The sequence below is a fragment of the Glycine max genome, chromosome 13 (assembly GCF_000004515.6).
Source record: "Glycine max cultivar Williams 82 chromosome 13, Glycine_max_v4.0, whole genome shotgun sequence".
Lineage (NCBI taxonomy): Eukaryota > Viridiplantae > Streptophyta > Magnoliopsida > Fabales > Fabaceae > Glycine > Glycine max.
The window spans coordinates 25540250-25553621 of NC_038249.2; the positions used below are offsets into that span (position 1 = coordinate 25540250).

Below are 13372 nucleotides of genomic sequence, written 5' to 3' on the forward strand. Positions count from 1 at the left end.
TTCTGTGTCAAACGAGAGTATACAAATCAGTGTAAAAGCAATATAGTCCCAGATTGATCAAGTATTAAAAGGAAATTAAAACAGAAAACTACTGATAAGGAAATGGTGTAAATTGTGCCTCTGGAGCAGAAGGTTTTATGAATACAATAGAGCAACATGGCCTCAAGGTTGATAAGTGTCAAGCAGAAAATGCATGAAGATATGCAAATTAAAGTTATTTTAGCAAAAAAAAAAAACTAGCTATTATATTAAATTCCACATACAATAGTAGCAAGGGCCTAAAATAGCAGGACTTACCATGAGGATCGCTGGCATTGTCAAGGATGAATGAAGGAACAAACGGTTTCTTCAATCTATCATTATTCCCTTGTTGTGTCACGCTAGTTCCTCACTTCAGCCTCAACTGCGAACAAGTGTTCCCGAAACCCGAGTTTCCTGTGGCTGGAAACAGCATCAGAAGCTCTATGTTCACAAGCTTTGCCACTGTCACCAGCAAGGTTTGACCCATCACGTGACCCGCAAATTTTCTGATTGCCATGTGAGAATTCAATACATGCACGATGATAACCCTTTTGGTTTCTCTCCCCAAGCGTGTAGATAGGCACTGGTTTTAGAGGAACGGGCTTAAAAATCATGGTGGGTACCTTTCTTTCTATTTTTTCAACCTCCATTCACTTCCTCTCTTCAGCCCTTAACGGAAAAGGTCAAGAAAATGAAGAAAAGAATCAAAGTTGCTAAGTAGGACTATCTCATGATGCTCTCAGAAGCTCACTTGCTTTCCCCATAAAGGTCACAACTTTGTTCACTCTCGACCTCTTCCTCACTAAAAGGTGCATCTTCAAGGAAATGGGAAATAAAAAAATGTTAATACAATTGTGATAATGGAGAACAAGATCAGAGATACAGTTTTCTCACAGTTGATGCTATAAAGCAAAGTTGACAAAATAAAGCGAGCTTGTAATTATCTGTGACTAATGAAGCATGATACTGAGTATGTGGTGGGGCTAATAAGTACTAATTAACTAACGTTGTATTTTTGTAAGCTTTCTCACAAAGTGAGAACAGTGAAAGAGAAGGAGCACAACTTGATGTGCATTCAGAGGTAGGTTAATTGCATTTGTATGGTCTGTTGGGTTGAAGAAATCCACATTTACGCATGGTTTGTATGCTGTGAAGATGTGAGGAACGAATGCTGGCAAAAAGAAAAGAAGACAGGTAGCCATGTGGAACACTGTACTACACGATGGAAACTGGAAAGAACAGAATCATGCGGGTCCCATTTGAAAGAAAGGAACAGACACGGTTGAGACTTGAGAAGTAAAATACAAAAATAGCCTCATTTTTATTACTCCCTCCCATTTTGATTATATCAATTTTTCATTCTTATCTACCTCTCTTAAATAGTTAATTTAATTGATCATATTAAATTTATTAATCATTTATATTATTATTTTAAAATTATTTTTTTCTTATTTCTGAATTCACTTAATTATTTGATTAATATTTAGAAAGAAGTAAGATTAAATAAAAAATAATTAATACATTTAAAAATTAAAAAATAATCTTATAAAAAAAGACAAGCAAATTTTAAAAAATAGTCTTAATTTCCTTTGTCTTAAAAATCTTTTTTCTTTTACAACCTTTCTTATTTCTTTTCTCTCTAACATGTACTTGTTTTACTCATTTCTTATTTTTATTCATGTCAATAAACGTTATGTTAAAAAACACTTTTATATCTCTTTTTCTTTTAATAAATTTTAATCAACAATGGAGAAAATGTTAGAAAGAGAGTATCAAATTGTTGCTAGCATTCCTTAGATAAAAAATAAGGAATTTATTTTCAAAATAATACTTACCAAAATGTTATTTTTCTTATTATGTTTTGAAACAAGTTGTTTAAAACTATTTACAAATTACTTTAAAAAATAAAAACACAATTAAATTGGTTCAAAATATCATTAATAAAATGAATTTAATGTTTCTTGTCTATAATATAAAAATTGGATAATTTTTATCCTAATTTCTTTTGTCAATTTTTATCTCTATATTTTAACATTATACAATTTTAGTTGATTTATTAACTTAACATCCAATATTTGATTAAGATGATAACATTATTGAGTGATGCAATTTTAGAATTTAAGTTATGAACATTTTAAATATTTTTTTTTGTTAAACACAACTCGACTATTTCAAATCACAACTTGGACATAAATAAATTCGCTTTTCAAAATATTATTAAATCTTTTATTGAACAGCTTCACAACTTTTAAAAGGTTTTAAAAGGTAAAAAAGCAACCAGCTGCAGGCTGTGGGGTTCGAACCCACGCGCACTTATGTGCAGAAGATCTTAAGTCTTCCCCCTTAACCACTCGGGCAAACCTGCTACTTTTTATAGCTTTCTGCTTTACAATATATAAATAGATTGACTTTTTTATTCTCTTATTAACAAAAGTACAAGTAAATTATAAAAAATATAGTATTAATAAATAGGTTTAATTTTTTTCCTCTATTTTATTTTTTAATTCAATTAGGTATGTAATTTTTAAAAATAATTCAGTTATGTCGTTTATTTTTAAAATGCTCGACTATATCTCTTATATTTTAAATAGGTTTAGTTTAGTCTCATTTAAAACCAATTTTAGTCACATTTTTAAAAAAATTGGGATAAAAAATAAAATAAAACCAACAAGGTCATGCAGAGTTGGTAAATAGTTAGGTTTTTTAAGAATATTGAATTGGTGATATCAATTCGTTTTCATGACCTTACATGAAAAACTTTGTTGATGAGAAAATAAAATCTATTTTAGTGATCTTTATTATTTGAAAGTTAACCTCATAACTTTCATTTATAAAAATACCTATAAGAATACCTTATTTCGAGAAAAAAAAAAAACCTCATTTTACAACATAATCATCTTTGATGAATCAACTCTTGGAATATAAAACATATAATGGCATTTCTGACTTTTCCCTTACTATGTTAGGAGTTGGGACCCCACCTATACAAATTGTGTATTCAAAATCTAATGTCTTAAGGGAGGAGCAAGACTTTTTAAATTTTGTATTTTAATTTATAATATAAAAATAAATAAGAGTTTACATGTTTACATCTTTAATTAGTTTTTCATTTAATTTTTTTTGTTTATTTAATTAATATTTAATGTTTTGGTCAATATTAGACATAATTAAATATCTAAAAAATATTATTAAAGTTATTTTTATCAACTAAATTAGTTTTTAAAAATTTCAAAAACCTATTTTAATGTTTTGATTTATTTTTATCATTAGTAAAATTATCACATATCAAACAACTAAACCATTTTAAAATATATTTTTTAAAATTTTATAAGTGTTTCAACAAAGGAAATACTTGTTAGGTAAACATGAATGAGTATATTTGTTGAAACACATATGAAATTAAAAAAACTTCTCTCTACTAAATGCTTCCTTAATTATTTTCCTTCTTGAAAATAGTTCTTCTTATCCTTTAAATTTTAAATTCAAATCATTTTAAATAAACATTATATGTTTTACAGTTTTAAACATTTTTAAAAGTCAGAAAGGAAAAAAAAGAAGAAGCAAAATGACAAGTTTGTCCTATCTTCTTCTTCACTTCTCCCTACTCTCACAATTCAAAGAACAAGGCATCGTTATCGTCACCGCAATTCGTTTCCACCATCAATGTTTCGGCAGAAGCAGTGCCAGTTCAATCAGAGGCAGATCTGGTGAAGGTAAAACAAACTTTTAACAATAATAAAAAATTAGGCTGAATGTTATTTTGGTCCTTCATGTTTTAGTAGTTATTTTTTATACTTTAAGTTTTAAAAATCTAATTTTTATCATTTATATTCTTAAAAATTTTATTTTTGTTAAAACGATAAATATATTAACAAAAAGTGTGAGGTATCCTTTAATACTTATTAGAATGAAGATGTGACAATATTTAAAACAAAATTATTTTAAATGATTTCATTTTAATCTTTTATATTTAAAATAATTTTATTTTGATCCTTTTAAGTTTTTTTAAATGATTTCATTCTATTCTATCAAGTTTGCAAAATAGTACAATTTGATTCTAACAATTATATATAATATAGTGAATAAAATTGAAAAGATTCTACAAAAATTATTTTCTGTTAGATGTGTTGAATGTTATAATAAATGAAAATAATAAATGCATTACAACATCCAATATATAAACAAACCTAAACAGATATTGTTATGTTGTAGCATATTCAATCTTCAACATCTTTTTTTATCCTAGATAAGACAGTATCTTCCCAAGTGGCTTTGACAGCCCTCCACAACATTTGCTTAGCTAAGTATTTCCTTAAAATTATTCTACAAATGTCTAAAACAAAATCCTTTGTGACAATTTTGATAAAATATCCTCAATTATATGTATTAGATCCTGATGTCGTACGTAAGTATCTAACTGTTAGGATCAAAATATATCATTTTATAAATTTGATGACTAAAATAAAATCTTTAAAAAAAATTAAAGTAGTAAAATTAAATCATTTAAAACATAAAGGATAAAACTAGAAATATTTAAAATGACATCTTATCATCCTAACTAGTGTTATCGGATATGTGACATTTTTCTTTTAACATATTTACTATTTCAGTCGAACCAAAATAAAATTCTTAAAAAAAATGATAAAAAAGAATTTTAAAATACTAAAAATTAAGAACCCAAATAATATTTAGGAAAAATAATTAAGAAAACGGTGTTCACGGGTAGTTCAGGTCCACGTTGGAATTTGCCCATCTAAAACCTCAATCTTTTACTGAAAAGTCTCAACTTTGAACTCACTCGAAGTGATGATGGAGTCACACGTGGATCTAGGTTTTCTCCTTCAAGCTCTCACTCCATCTTGGAACTCCGTTAGCCCTCACTACTCGACCCCTTTTCATGAATTCACTGATTATATCAAAATAACGATAAATTTTCAATCTTTTCCCCTTTTCAAATCTGGGTCAGGTTCCTTTGCTTGTGGGGTTCTTCACTTACTTGGCCGTTGCTGGATCCATTCTCCCTGGAAAACTTGTTCCTGGCGTTGCACTACTCGATGGAACTCGTCTACACTATTGCTGCAATGGTTAGTTATAATATACTACTTTTCTTAATCTTCGTGAATTAGTTAATTGGGTCTAGGAACAGAGGTATTATTATGCAATTTAACGACAATGTGATTCGTTTCTTATACATGAATAAAAAAAATGTGTTGGGGGAATTTAACACTGTGTTTTCTCAGGTCTGCTCTCGCTTCTTCTGTTGGTTGCACTTCTCGGGATCGGTGCCAAGATGGGTTTTGTGTCTCCCACTGTATGTGTTCCCTGAATTTGTCTGTTTAGTCTAATTTTATTAGATGCATTTGTGTGAACTCGTGAAATGTAAGTTGGGATTAGTGCCATGTTTAATGAACTTTCCTATAAGCACTTATAAGAGAAGAAAATAAGAAGGTAAAACAAATTGAGTTTGTTCCATGAGTTAAAATCTTTAACTGTTATAGAAGTTCTCCCCTATTTAACTTCCCGAAAAGTGGATGTGGTAAGTTGATTTTAACTTATGAAAGAAGCTTGATCTATTTTTTCTTCTTACTTTTTTCTCTTATAAGTGTTTATGGAGAAGTTTATTCAAACAAAGCCTAGACTGAGCTGCTTCTTTCATGAAGATTGAGTTTATGCAGAACTTATAGTGTTTAATGAGGTTTTGTGGCAATTCTTGTAGGCCATATCAGACAGAGGACTTGAGCTGCTGTCCACAACTTTTGCCTTCAGTTTTCTTGTATGTAAGCTTAGAGTTAATATTTGGAGTGTGAAAGTTATGTGGTGTCTGATAATTTATTTACTGGTCATGTTTGTCTGTTTATATACTTCAGGGTGACATGTATTCTCTGGATTAATGTCTCTTCATGAGATTAGCATTTTCTTCACGACACTGCAGATTTTGAATGTTGTGTTTTTACTTGCAAAACTAGCAGATGTTGAATGCTAGTTTGTTTGTTCTTCATATCAAAGGTTTTCTTCAATACTGAAGAACTCAGTTATACTTACAAATACCAATATGGTATAGGTAGATTATTTTTCAATTCCATCGTACAGATATACTTGAACTGAAAATATGAACAAATATCCCATTGTTAAATTTAAACAACAGCAATGTAGTCTTATCCTATTACTTGGGCTTGACTATATGGAACAATTCACCATTGGGCTCTATCTGAAACCTAATTTTCAGTAAAACTGGTTAGGATGAGGTATTTTTAAATGGTTTGTCTAAAGTTTTCTTTGACATTCCTTTACCCCATTTAATTGAACTATTCCGTTTGATCCATTGTTAAACTTAATTGAAGAAAAAAAATATGACTAACTTTTGGACTTCAATACCATCTTCCTGCAGTTTGTGTTACTTCAATTCCATCTAACTGCGGTTTGTGTTATTCTCTTACAATTTTGACGTAAGATGCTTAATTTGAATTATAATGTGTTATTCTTATTATTCTGCACAGCATGATATTTATCTTCTCTTTTGGTCATCAGTTTTGTTCATCTCTTGCACATATAAATGGCAGGTAACCCTGATATTGCATTTTTCCGGTTGCAAGTCACAAAGTAAAGGTTCATCACTAAAGCCTCATCTCAGTGGAAACCTGATACACGATTGGTATGTTGTAAATTAAGATTACTTTAACTGATGGCTATTTTAATTAAAAAAAAATTGAAGGGGCCATAATTTGGATGTTGTTAGCATCATATATTACCTGTCAACTCCTTAACCAACTGGGAGATAGCAGAAAGAATATGCATATGCAATGGGTTATTCCATGACTCATACCCTCTTCTTTTGCATTTCCCTGGCACTTGGCTCCACTGCAAAGTTTTATTGTCTTCATGAGGTTATATTAATAGTTAGAAAGTATATTGCATGTTTAACACATGCTAAATATGTAAATAACTGTGTGTTTGCATTCTCCATATTCTATCTTTCTATGGTAAGTACTGGCTTCTGCAATTACTGGTTACGCAGTCAACTTTACTCCCTGAAGGAATTGCTTTTCTATGATTAATCTTGTTTATTTTTGTTTTCTTTTTTATTTAAATAGGTGGTTTGGTATACAACTAAATCCACAGTTCATGGGTATCGACCTCAAGTATGTGATTTTCCGTCATTTTCTTGCTTGTTCTTATATGACATAGATTACTGTTTATTAATTGTGAGCCATGATAAAAACTATATTAGGCTTAAATATGTTTTTGATCTATAATAAATACCCGATTTTTTTGTTTGCTCCTTGATAAACTTTATGCTTTGTGTTGGGTCCCTAATGAAACAACACTTCTGTTTTTGGTCCTTGATATTTTGTTGTAGCCATTGATAAATTAGCGATTTTTTTTTAGTCCTGACTAATAACAAATGAAAAAATTTATCAAGGAGCAAACACAAAATTCGCTAATTTATCAAGGACTAAAAATAAGTGTCAAGGGCCAAAAACAAAATTATTGTTTTAAAAAAAACTCAACGCAAATTGGCGTTCATGTAGAACATGCATGGGTAAGAAATGTTTGCATTGTGTTGTAAGTTTAACTGTAAGAATTGTCTTAACACGTGAATAAAAATTCCAAAAGTTATTTCTGCCCTCCTGCACCCTAGTGTCATGTCCTCAAAATTTTCTATCTTTCAATGGTTTGTGCTGTATTGCATCATTTGACTAAATTTAGGGATAGTATTCTTGTCTTTATTTTCTTAGGCAATATATTTTTTTGACAACTTGTACATGTAGTTCGCATGCATCTTAACGAATTTTGCAAATGAGACTGTATAAGCACTATCAGCATATATAATGAGGTGTGAATGATGACTGAAATCAATCTGGCATGTTGCTATATATTGAATGGAATTATCGAATTGCAGATTTTTCTTTGTTAGAGCTGGAATGATGGGATGGCTACTTATCAATTTATCTATTCTTATGAAGAGCATTCAAGATGGTACTTTGAGCCAGTCAATGATTCTCTACCAGCTATTCTGTGCAGTAATCTCGAAAACTTGCATATCTGTTGTAGATTAAAATGTATTATTTTGTGTGCCTGATTTGTGAATTTCTACATGTTTGTTTCAGCTATACATCCTGGACTATTTTGTACATGAAGAGTACATGACATCCACGTAAGTGAGTTATATCTGTTTCACTAGAAGACTTGGGTTCTATAAATTTCATCATGGGTTACATGTCATGTTCTAAGTTTAAGATGGTGACACTCATTCACAATGTTGTAAATTAAAATTCTTACACCAACGAGAAACTTTCATATGATGAGTTTTTAATAAAATCTACCTTTGCATTGGAAGTTTGTATCATCCACATTTTGGCTTATAAATTTTCACTTTAATTTGAGATTCTTTTGTATGCAATTGACAACAACAACAAAGCCTTATCCCACATTGTATACAATTGACAACAACAACAAAGCCTTATCCCACATTGTATACAATTGAAATGTCTATTAATTAACTTATGATATACTTTTCTAATAAACATTAACATCAACAAGTTGGTCACCAAAAACAGGCATGAAAGTGGTAGGTTTTCATGCTCTTTTCTTTTTATAATTGGAAAGGGGGCTGACATTGGAAGTGCAAACACTTGGATGGGGAAGTATATGTGGCCTAGTGGAGGGTCAAAGTCAAACCATCACCATCACACCTCTAAGTCCTAAAGACATTAGCAGTGCTTTTAGAGAGGGGAGGGGGTGGGGTGTCGTGTTGTGACACTCATGCTAATTTATCTGGCTGTAAAATGCCTTGGTACTTATTGTCGATGATCAAGTTTGTAGCCACAATGTATACATCACTTTATCTTTCTGCAGCAGGGGAAGAAACATCAAGTACTAGTACTACCAATTGTAGAATTCCCGTAATAATAAATCGACACAAATGAATTTGTATGTCATAGCTGCATTAGGTGGATTAGTAGATGTATCATCTGCAGTTCCTGTTGGATAAGGCCCAGTGTAGAAGGAATCAGAATTGAAGGTCTATTTGGTGGAACATATGATTTTTAAAATTACCTTCAAGGCATTAGGTAGCAAAAGCTAGGTTGTGAAGATACAGGTACAAGTACTGTGCCCAAAATACAATATGGGGATGCAACAATTTCTGAAAATGTAGGATATAGGTTCAGAACAATAAAATCTACAAAGATTTAACTGAACTTTCCTGAAATTTTCGCTAAATTATGGTCAGGATATCCACTTGATCATTTACATATGATCTAATTCTCTTTTCTAACCTTATCTTTGTTTTGTCTTTTGCAGCTGGGACATAATTGCAGAGAGACTGGGCTTCATGTTGGTCTTTGGAGATTTAGTGTGGATTCCTTTCTCTTTCAGCATACAGGTATTTGTCAGGATTACGAGTTTGGATGAGAAATTAAAAGGTTCAGACGTGCAATTTATTTGTGTAGGCATGGGAGATAATACCTGTTTTGTGCTTAGTCATACATAATGTTGTAAACTGAACTTTTTTATTTATAAAATTTGTTGTCTCCCAAAGGTGTTTGGGCTCTTGTGCCGGCATGAATACTCCATTCTGTTTGTCATCTCAATTTTGGATGAACTTGAAAGTGATTTATTCCTTGGTTTATTGCTATATTGGATCTATCAGTGATAATACTCATTTTTTACTCTGGCAGGTTTCTCAATTTTTATGGTATACCATTTTTTTTTAATAAATCTTTTGGTATAACATACATTTCTAGGCATGCCAATGCATGCGATCATGTTTGTGGACGTATAAAAGAAAATTAGCAGGAACTAGGGAAGTGTCCATGATTGTTATTTGCCATATTGATAATTAGGACATATGGTCTATTTGGGTGAATTTTGACAAACAATATATTAGTAATTTATTATTCACTAGTAATAATGATTCATGATAACATAATCTATTTAGTAGAACTTGAGTAATTGATATAGTAGTAATTTATTGGTTTTTCAAACAACGTGGATAATGCTTAGAATAATGCCCAAGTGGCCAAGGAAATCACCGAGGGAGAATTTGAGTTTGCTTCCCACTTAAAATAATGCTGCTTTTTCAAATAGCATCCCCTGACTTATAATTTTTTCCATGTCTACTTAACTTACTGTTATAAATAAATATGGAATGTGTGTTATTTATGTCTTCCTAAGTTCTTTTTACTTTGATTACTGTCTCAGACATTTCAGAATTCTATCAAGGCAGTTATTAAATATGGGGAATTTCCAAATCACTTTCCAAGAGACTCTCTTTCTCTCTTGCTCATGCGTTTTTTCATATTTTCGGCAAGGGAAATTTCCCATATGCTGAATCCATTTTGTTTATTTTGCTTATGTGCAATGGTCAAAGGCTTGAAATTGACCAACAAAGATATGTATGTGCTTTAGATGCATGCTTTAAACATATATTTCACCTGTGTGGGAAATGAAATTTGCTACTGATTTTGTTAGCTCCATTTTTAATTTTTATTCATCTCTTCCACATTAAAATCTTCCATGTATTGACAATCTGCAATTGCTGTTAGGGATGGTGGCTCTTGATGAACAGTGTGGAGTTAACACCAGCTGCCATTGTAGCTAATTGCTTTGTGTTCCTGATTGGGTAACTTACCTGTAATATGAAAAAGTGAATTCTGTAATGCATACACTCCTGAAGTGACATAAAGTTGACTTCAAAGAAAATTTTAAGACTGAAATTGATCTAATAAGCACTCAGTTTTTTATCTGTAAACCTTATAAACTGTAATTTGTGGAATATAACTGTGCAGATACATGGTATTTCGAGGAGCAAACAAGCAAAAGCATGTGTTCAAAAAGAATCCAAAGGCTCCTATCTGGGGTAAGCCTCCAAAAGTCATTGGTGGAAAGCTACTTGCTTCTGGTTATTGGTAAGATTTCATTTATGTTGAAATTAAAGGTTTTTAGGTTTAGAGGGAAAGGAGAGAATAGAGTATCACTCTGGAATTGATATTCATTATGATGTTTTACGATGTCATTCAAAACATAAACAAGTATCATAAAATACAAATATGGAAACCAAGCTAATAGGAAAACTATTCCTAAAAGAATGTAAGATGCTCTAAAATATTCTATTTTCTAAGATATAATCAAAGATACTACCGGATATTTCCTTATAATATAATTTCATTTGATATCTTTTTTTCTTGTTCTTCTCATCTTTCCATATGCAGACGTTATTGAGTAAAAGGAAAAGAAGATAGTCTTATTTTATATGGAAGTCATATGCATGTGGTTTATTTTTTTCACCCTTCATCTAGCTCATAATATGTGACAAGGTTCTTACAAGAATTAATATTTAATACTGTCTTTACCATTTGCCATCTTTTTAGAGCTTATGAGAGCAACATCCATATCCTTGATTCTGTTTCTCATTGAGGCCATTAATCTTTCTTATTCTTATTATGTTGAAGGGGTATTGCTAGACACTGTAATTACCTAGGGGATTTGATGCTTGCTCTCTCCTTTAGCTTACCATGTGGGATAAGGTGATTTCTTTAACTCATTGCTTAATTATGTTGATATAAAGTTATGGATATTTGTTATTTTTCTAAAAGAAAACGATGTCAAACATTTGTATTTTACTCAATTATGCAGTTCACCAATTCCATACTTCTATCCAATTTATCTTCTTATTCTGTTAATCTGGAGAGAGAGAAGGGATGAAGCTCGTTGCGCCGAGAAGTATAGAGAGATATGGGCCGAGTATCGTAAACTTGTTCCATGGAGAATATTGCCTTACGTTTATTAGGATGAAAAAAAAAAGGGCTTCACCATGAATTCTTCATCTTGCCGATGTTATTAAGCACTTCGATGTAAATTGGTTCTTGTTCTTGTGGTTTCAATCTTGGATCTTTTCTTATTGAGCCATGTAGCTGCAGGAGAGTGTTTCGAGGGATTTATCTTACCATCTATATTTGTGTATCATTATGCTGCAGCCTGCAGGCCTTCATTTTTCAATGGCCAACTCTTTTTGACTTGTTCTATTTGTTTTTAGATGAGAATTTCATGGTCAAAGCTCCTAGGCTTAAAAAAACAGTGTCATGTTCTATGGGAAGTGCAGGAAGCAATTCGGGGACTGCAGGAAGCAATTGCCTTTACATTGATATGCTCAATGGTACTTTAGGCCCTTTAATGTTCTTGCTTTTCATTTGTGAGTTATTATTGGCCCCATTTCATTTGCTATTGGCTCCTACCAAGGGGTTGACTCGTTTTTTTATTCTCAAATTGTCTTTCCCACAAAATCATGATTCTGTTGGATAGGATACACCGGAATCATAATTATGTTGTGCATTCATTTTTGCACCTCCATAACACAACGGAATTTCGTTGTATAATGTTTTTGTCAACTCAGATATTACAACAGAATCATGATTCCGTTGTGGTTTTTTTTGCATCCCCCTTAAAACAACAGAACAATGATTCTGATGTATTGTTTTTTTTTTAAAAATTACAAAAAAAATATATTTGGTGTTTTTTATTGATTGAACATTGCAATACTGTATTTATTGACTGAACACTACTTTTTTCTAAAACATATTGAGTGAACACTATTTTTTTATGATACACATACCAATTGTATTAAATATAGTGCAATTTAAATTGTTTATTTTATCGGTGTGATCTTAACTGTTGGTATGACTCACGAGAGAACAATAGATCATCCAATGTAAATAGCAACATGGGTTTGATGCAATTCAATACCTTTACTTCTTGATATTTACCATATCACTTGAAACATGAAAAATGTATCTATTGTTGTGCATTGCGATGATGAATACTTTCATCATCTGAAGAGGTATTGTTTAAATGTCCTATCTAGTGGTTTTAAAGTTCGTTCAATAAGCGAGGACATGTCGCTTGATACTTTAAGAAAAATAAGTATGGACGTTGTTGGAGATTATAGAATTTTAATTTATCTTTTTAGTGTTAATTTGTTTACATAAGTTATGCTTGTGTTGAATATGAGTGTATGAATCTTAAATGTGATGATGATTTGAGAAACATGTTTTTCATTTTTTCATAATTTAGTAGTAAAGGTTCAATTGAGTTGAATGCAAGTTTTAGTCGATCTCTAGATGAAATCCTTGTCTTGTGCAAACCAATGAAACCAAGATTTGTTGATGAGATCATTGTCCTGATGTGTGAAAAATTTGTGTAGTAATGTTTTTACTTTATAAAAATCATACACTAGTTTTTTTTTTTAACAAAAAGTTTGTATTATCAATACTTCTTTAGTTGTTGATGTATGTTTTATGAATTAATTGAAGACACCGTTGTTTCTATGCATGATTTCTTTAAACAATTGACG

At 31.1% G+C, this 13372-nt stretch overlaps 1 protein-coding gene and 1 non-coding gene across 2 annotated transcripts; one reads left to right on the plus strand and one right to left on the minus strand.

Annotated features, from left to right (window-relative positions):
- Positions 1-2303: 2303 nt before the first annotated feature.
- On the minus strand, positions 2304-2386 carry TRNAL-UAA (transfer RNA leucine (anticodon UAA)). Its single transcript has one exon. It is a non-coding gene; the product is annotated as a tRNA-Leu (tRNA).
- A 2345-nt stretch (positions 2387-4731) lies between these two features.
- Positions 4732-12256, plus strand: LOC100805994 (delta(14)-sterol reductase). The gene is made up of 13 exons (NM_001369277.1): positions 4732-4890; positions 4988-5105; positions 5262-5332; positions 5738-5794; positions 6582-6673; positions 7113-7160; positions 7922-8042; positions 8130-8176; positions 9325-9406; positions 10569-10645; positions 10812-10931; positions 11475-11549; positions 11659-12256. The coding sequence occupies exons 1-13, from the start codon at positions 4828-4830 to the stop codon at positions 11810-11812; spliced, it is 1125 nt and encodes a 374-aa protein (NP_001356206.1). The 5' UTR covers positions 4732-4827; the 3' UTR covers positions 11813-12256.
- The last annotated feature ends 1116 nt before the right edge of the window (positions 12257-13372 follow it).

Coding starts and splice junctions, on each gene's coding strand:
- LOC100805994 (NM_001369277.1), top strand. CDS start 4,828: ATGATGGAGTCACACGTGGATCTAGGTTTTCTCCTTCAAGCTCTCACT. Junction 4,891..4,987: donor TCACTCCATCTTGGAACTCC/GTTAGCCCTCAC, acceptor AATCTGGGTCAG/GTTCCTTTGCTTGTGGGGTT. Junction 6,674..7,112: donor GGAAACCTGATACACGATTG/GTATGTTGTAAA, acceptor TTATTTAAATAG/GTGGTTTGGTATACAACTAA.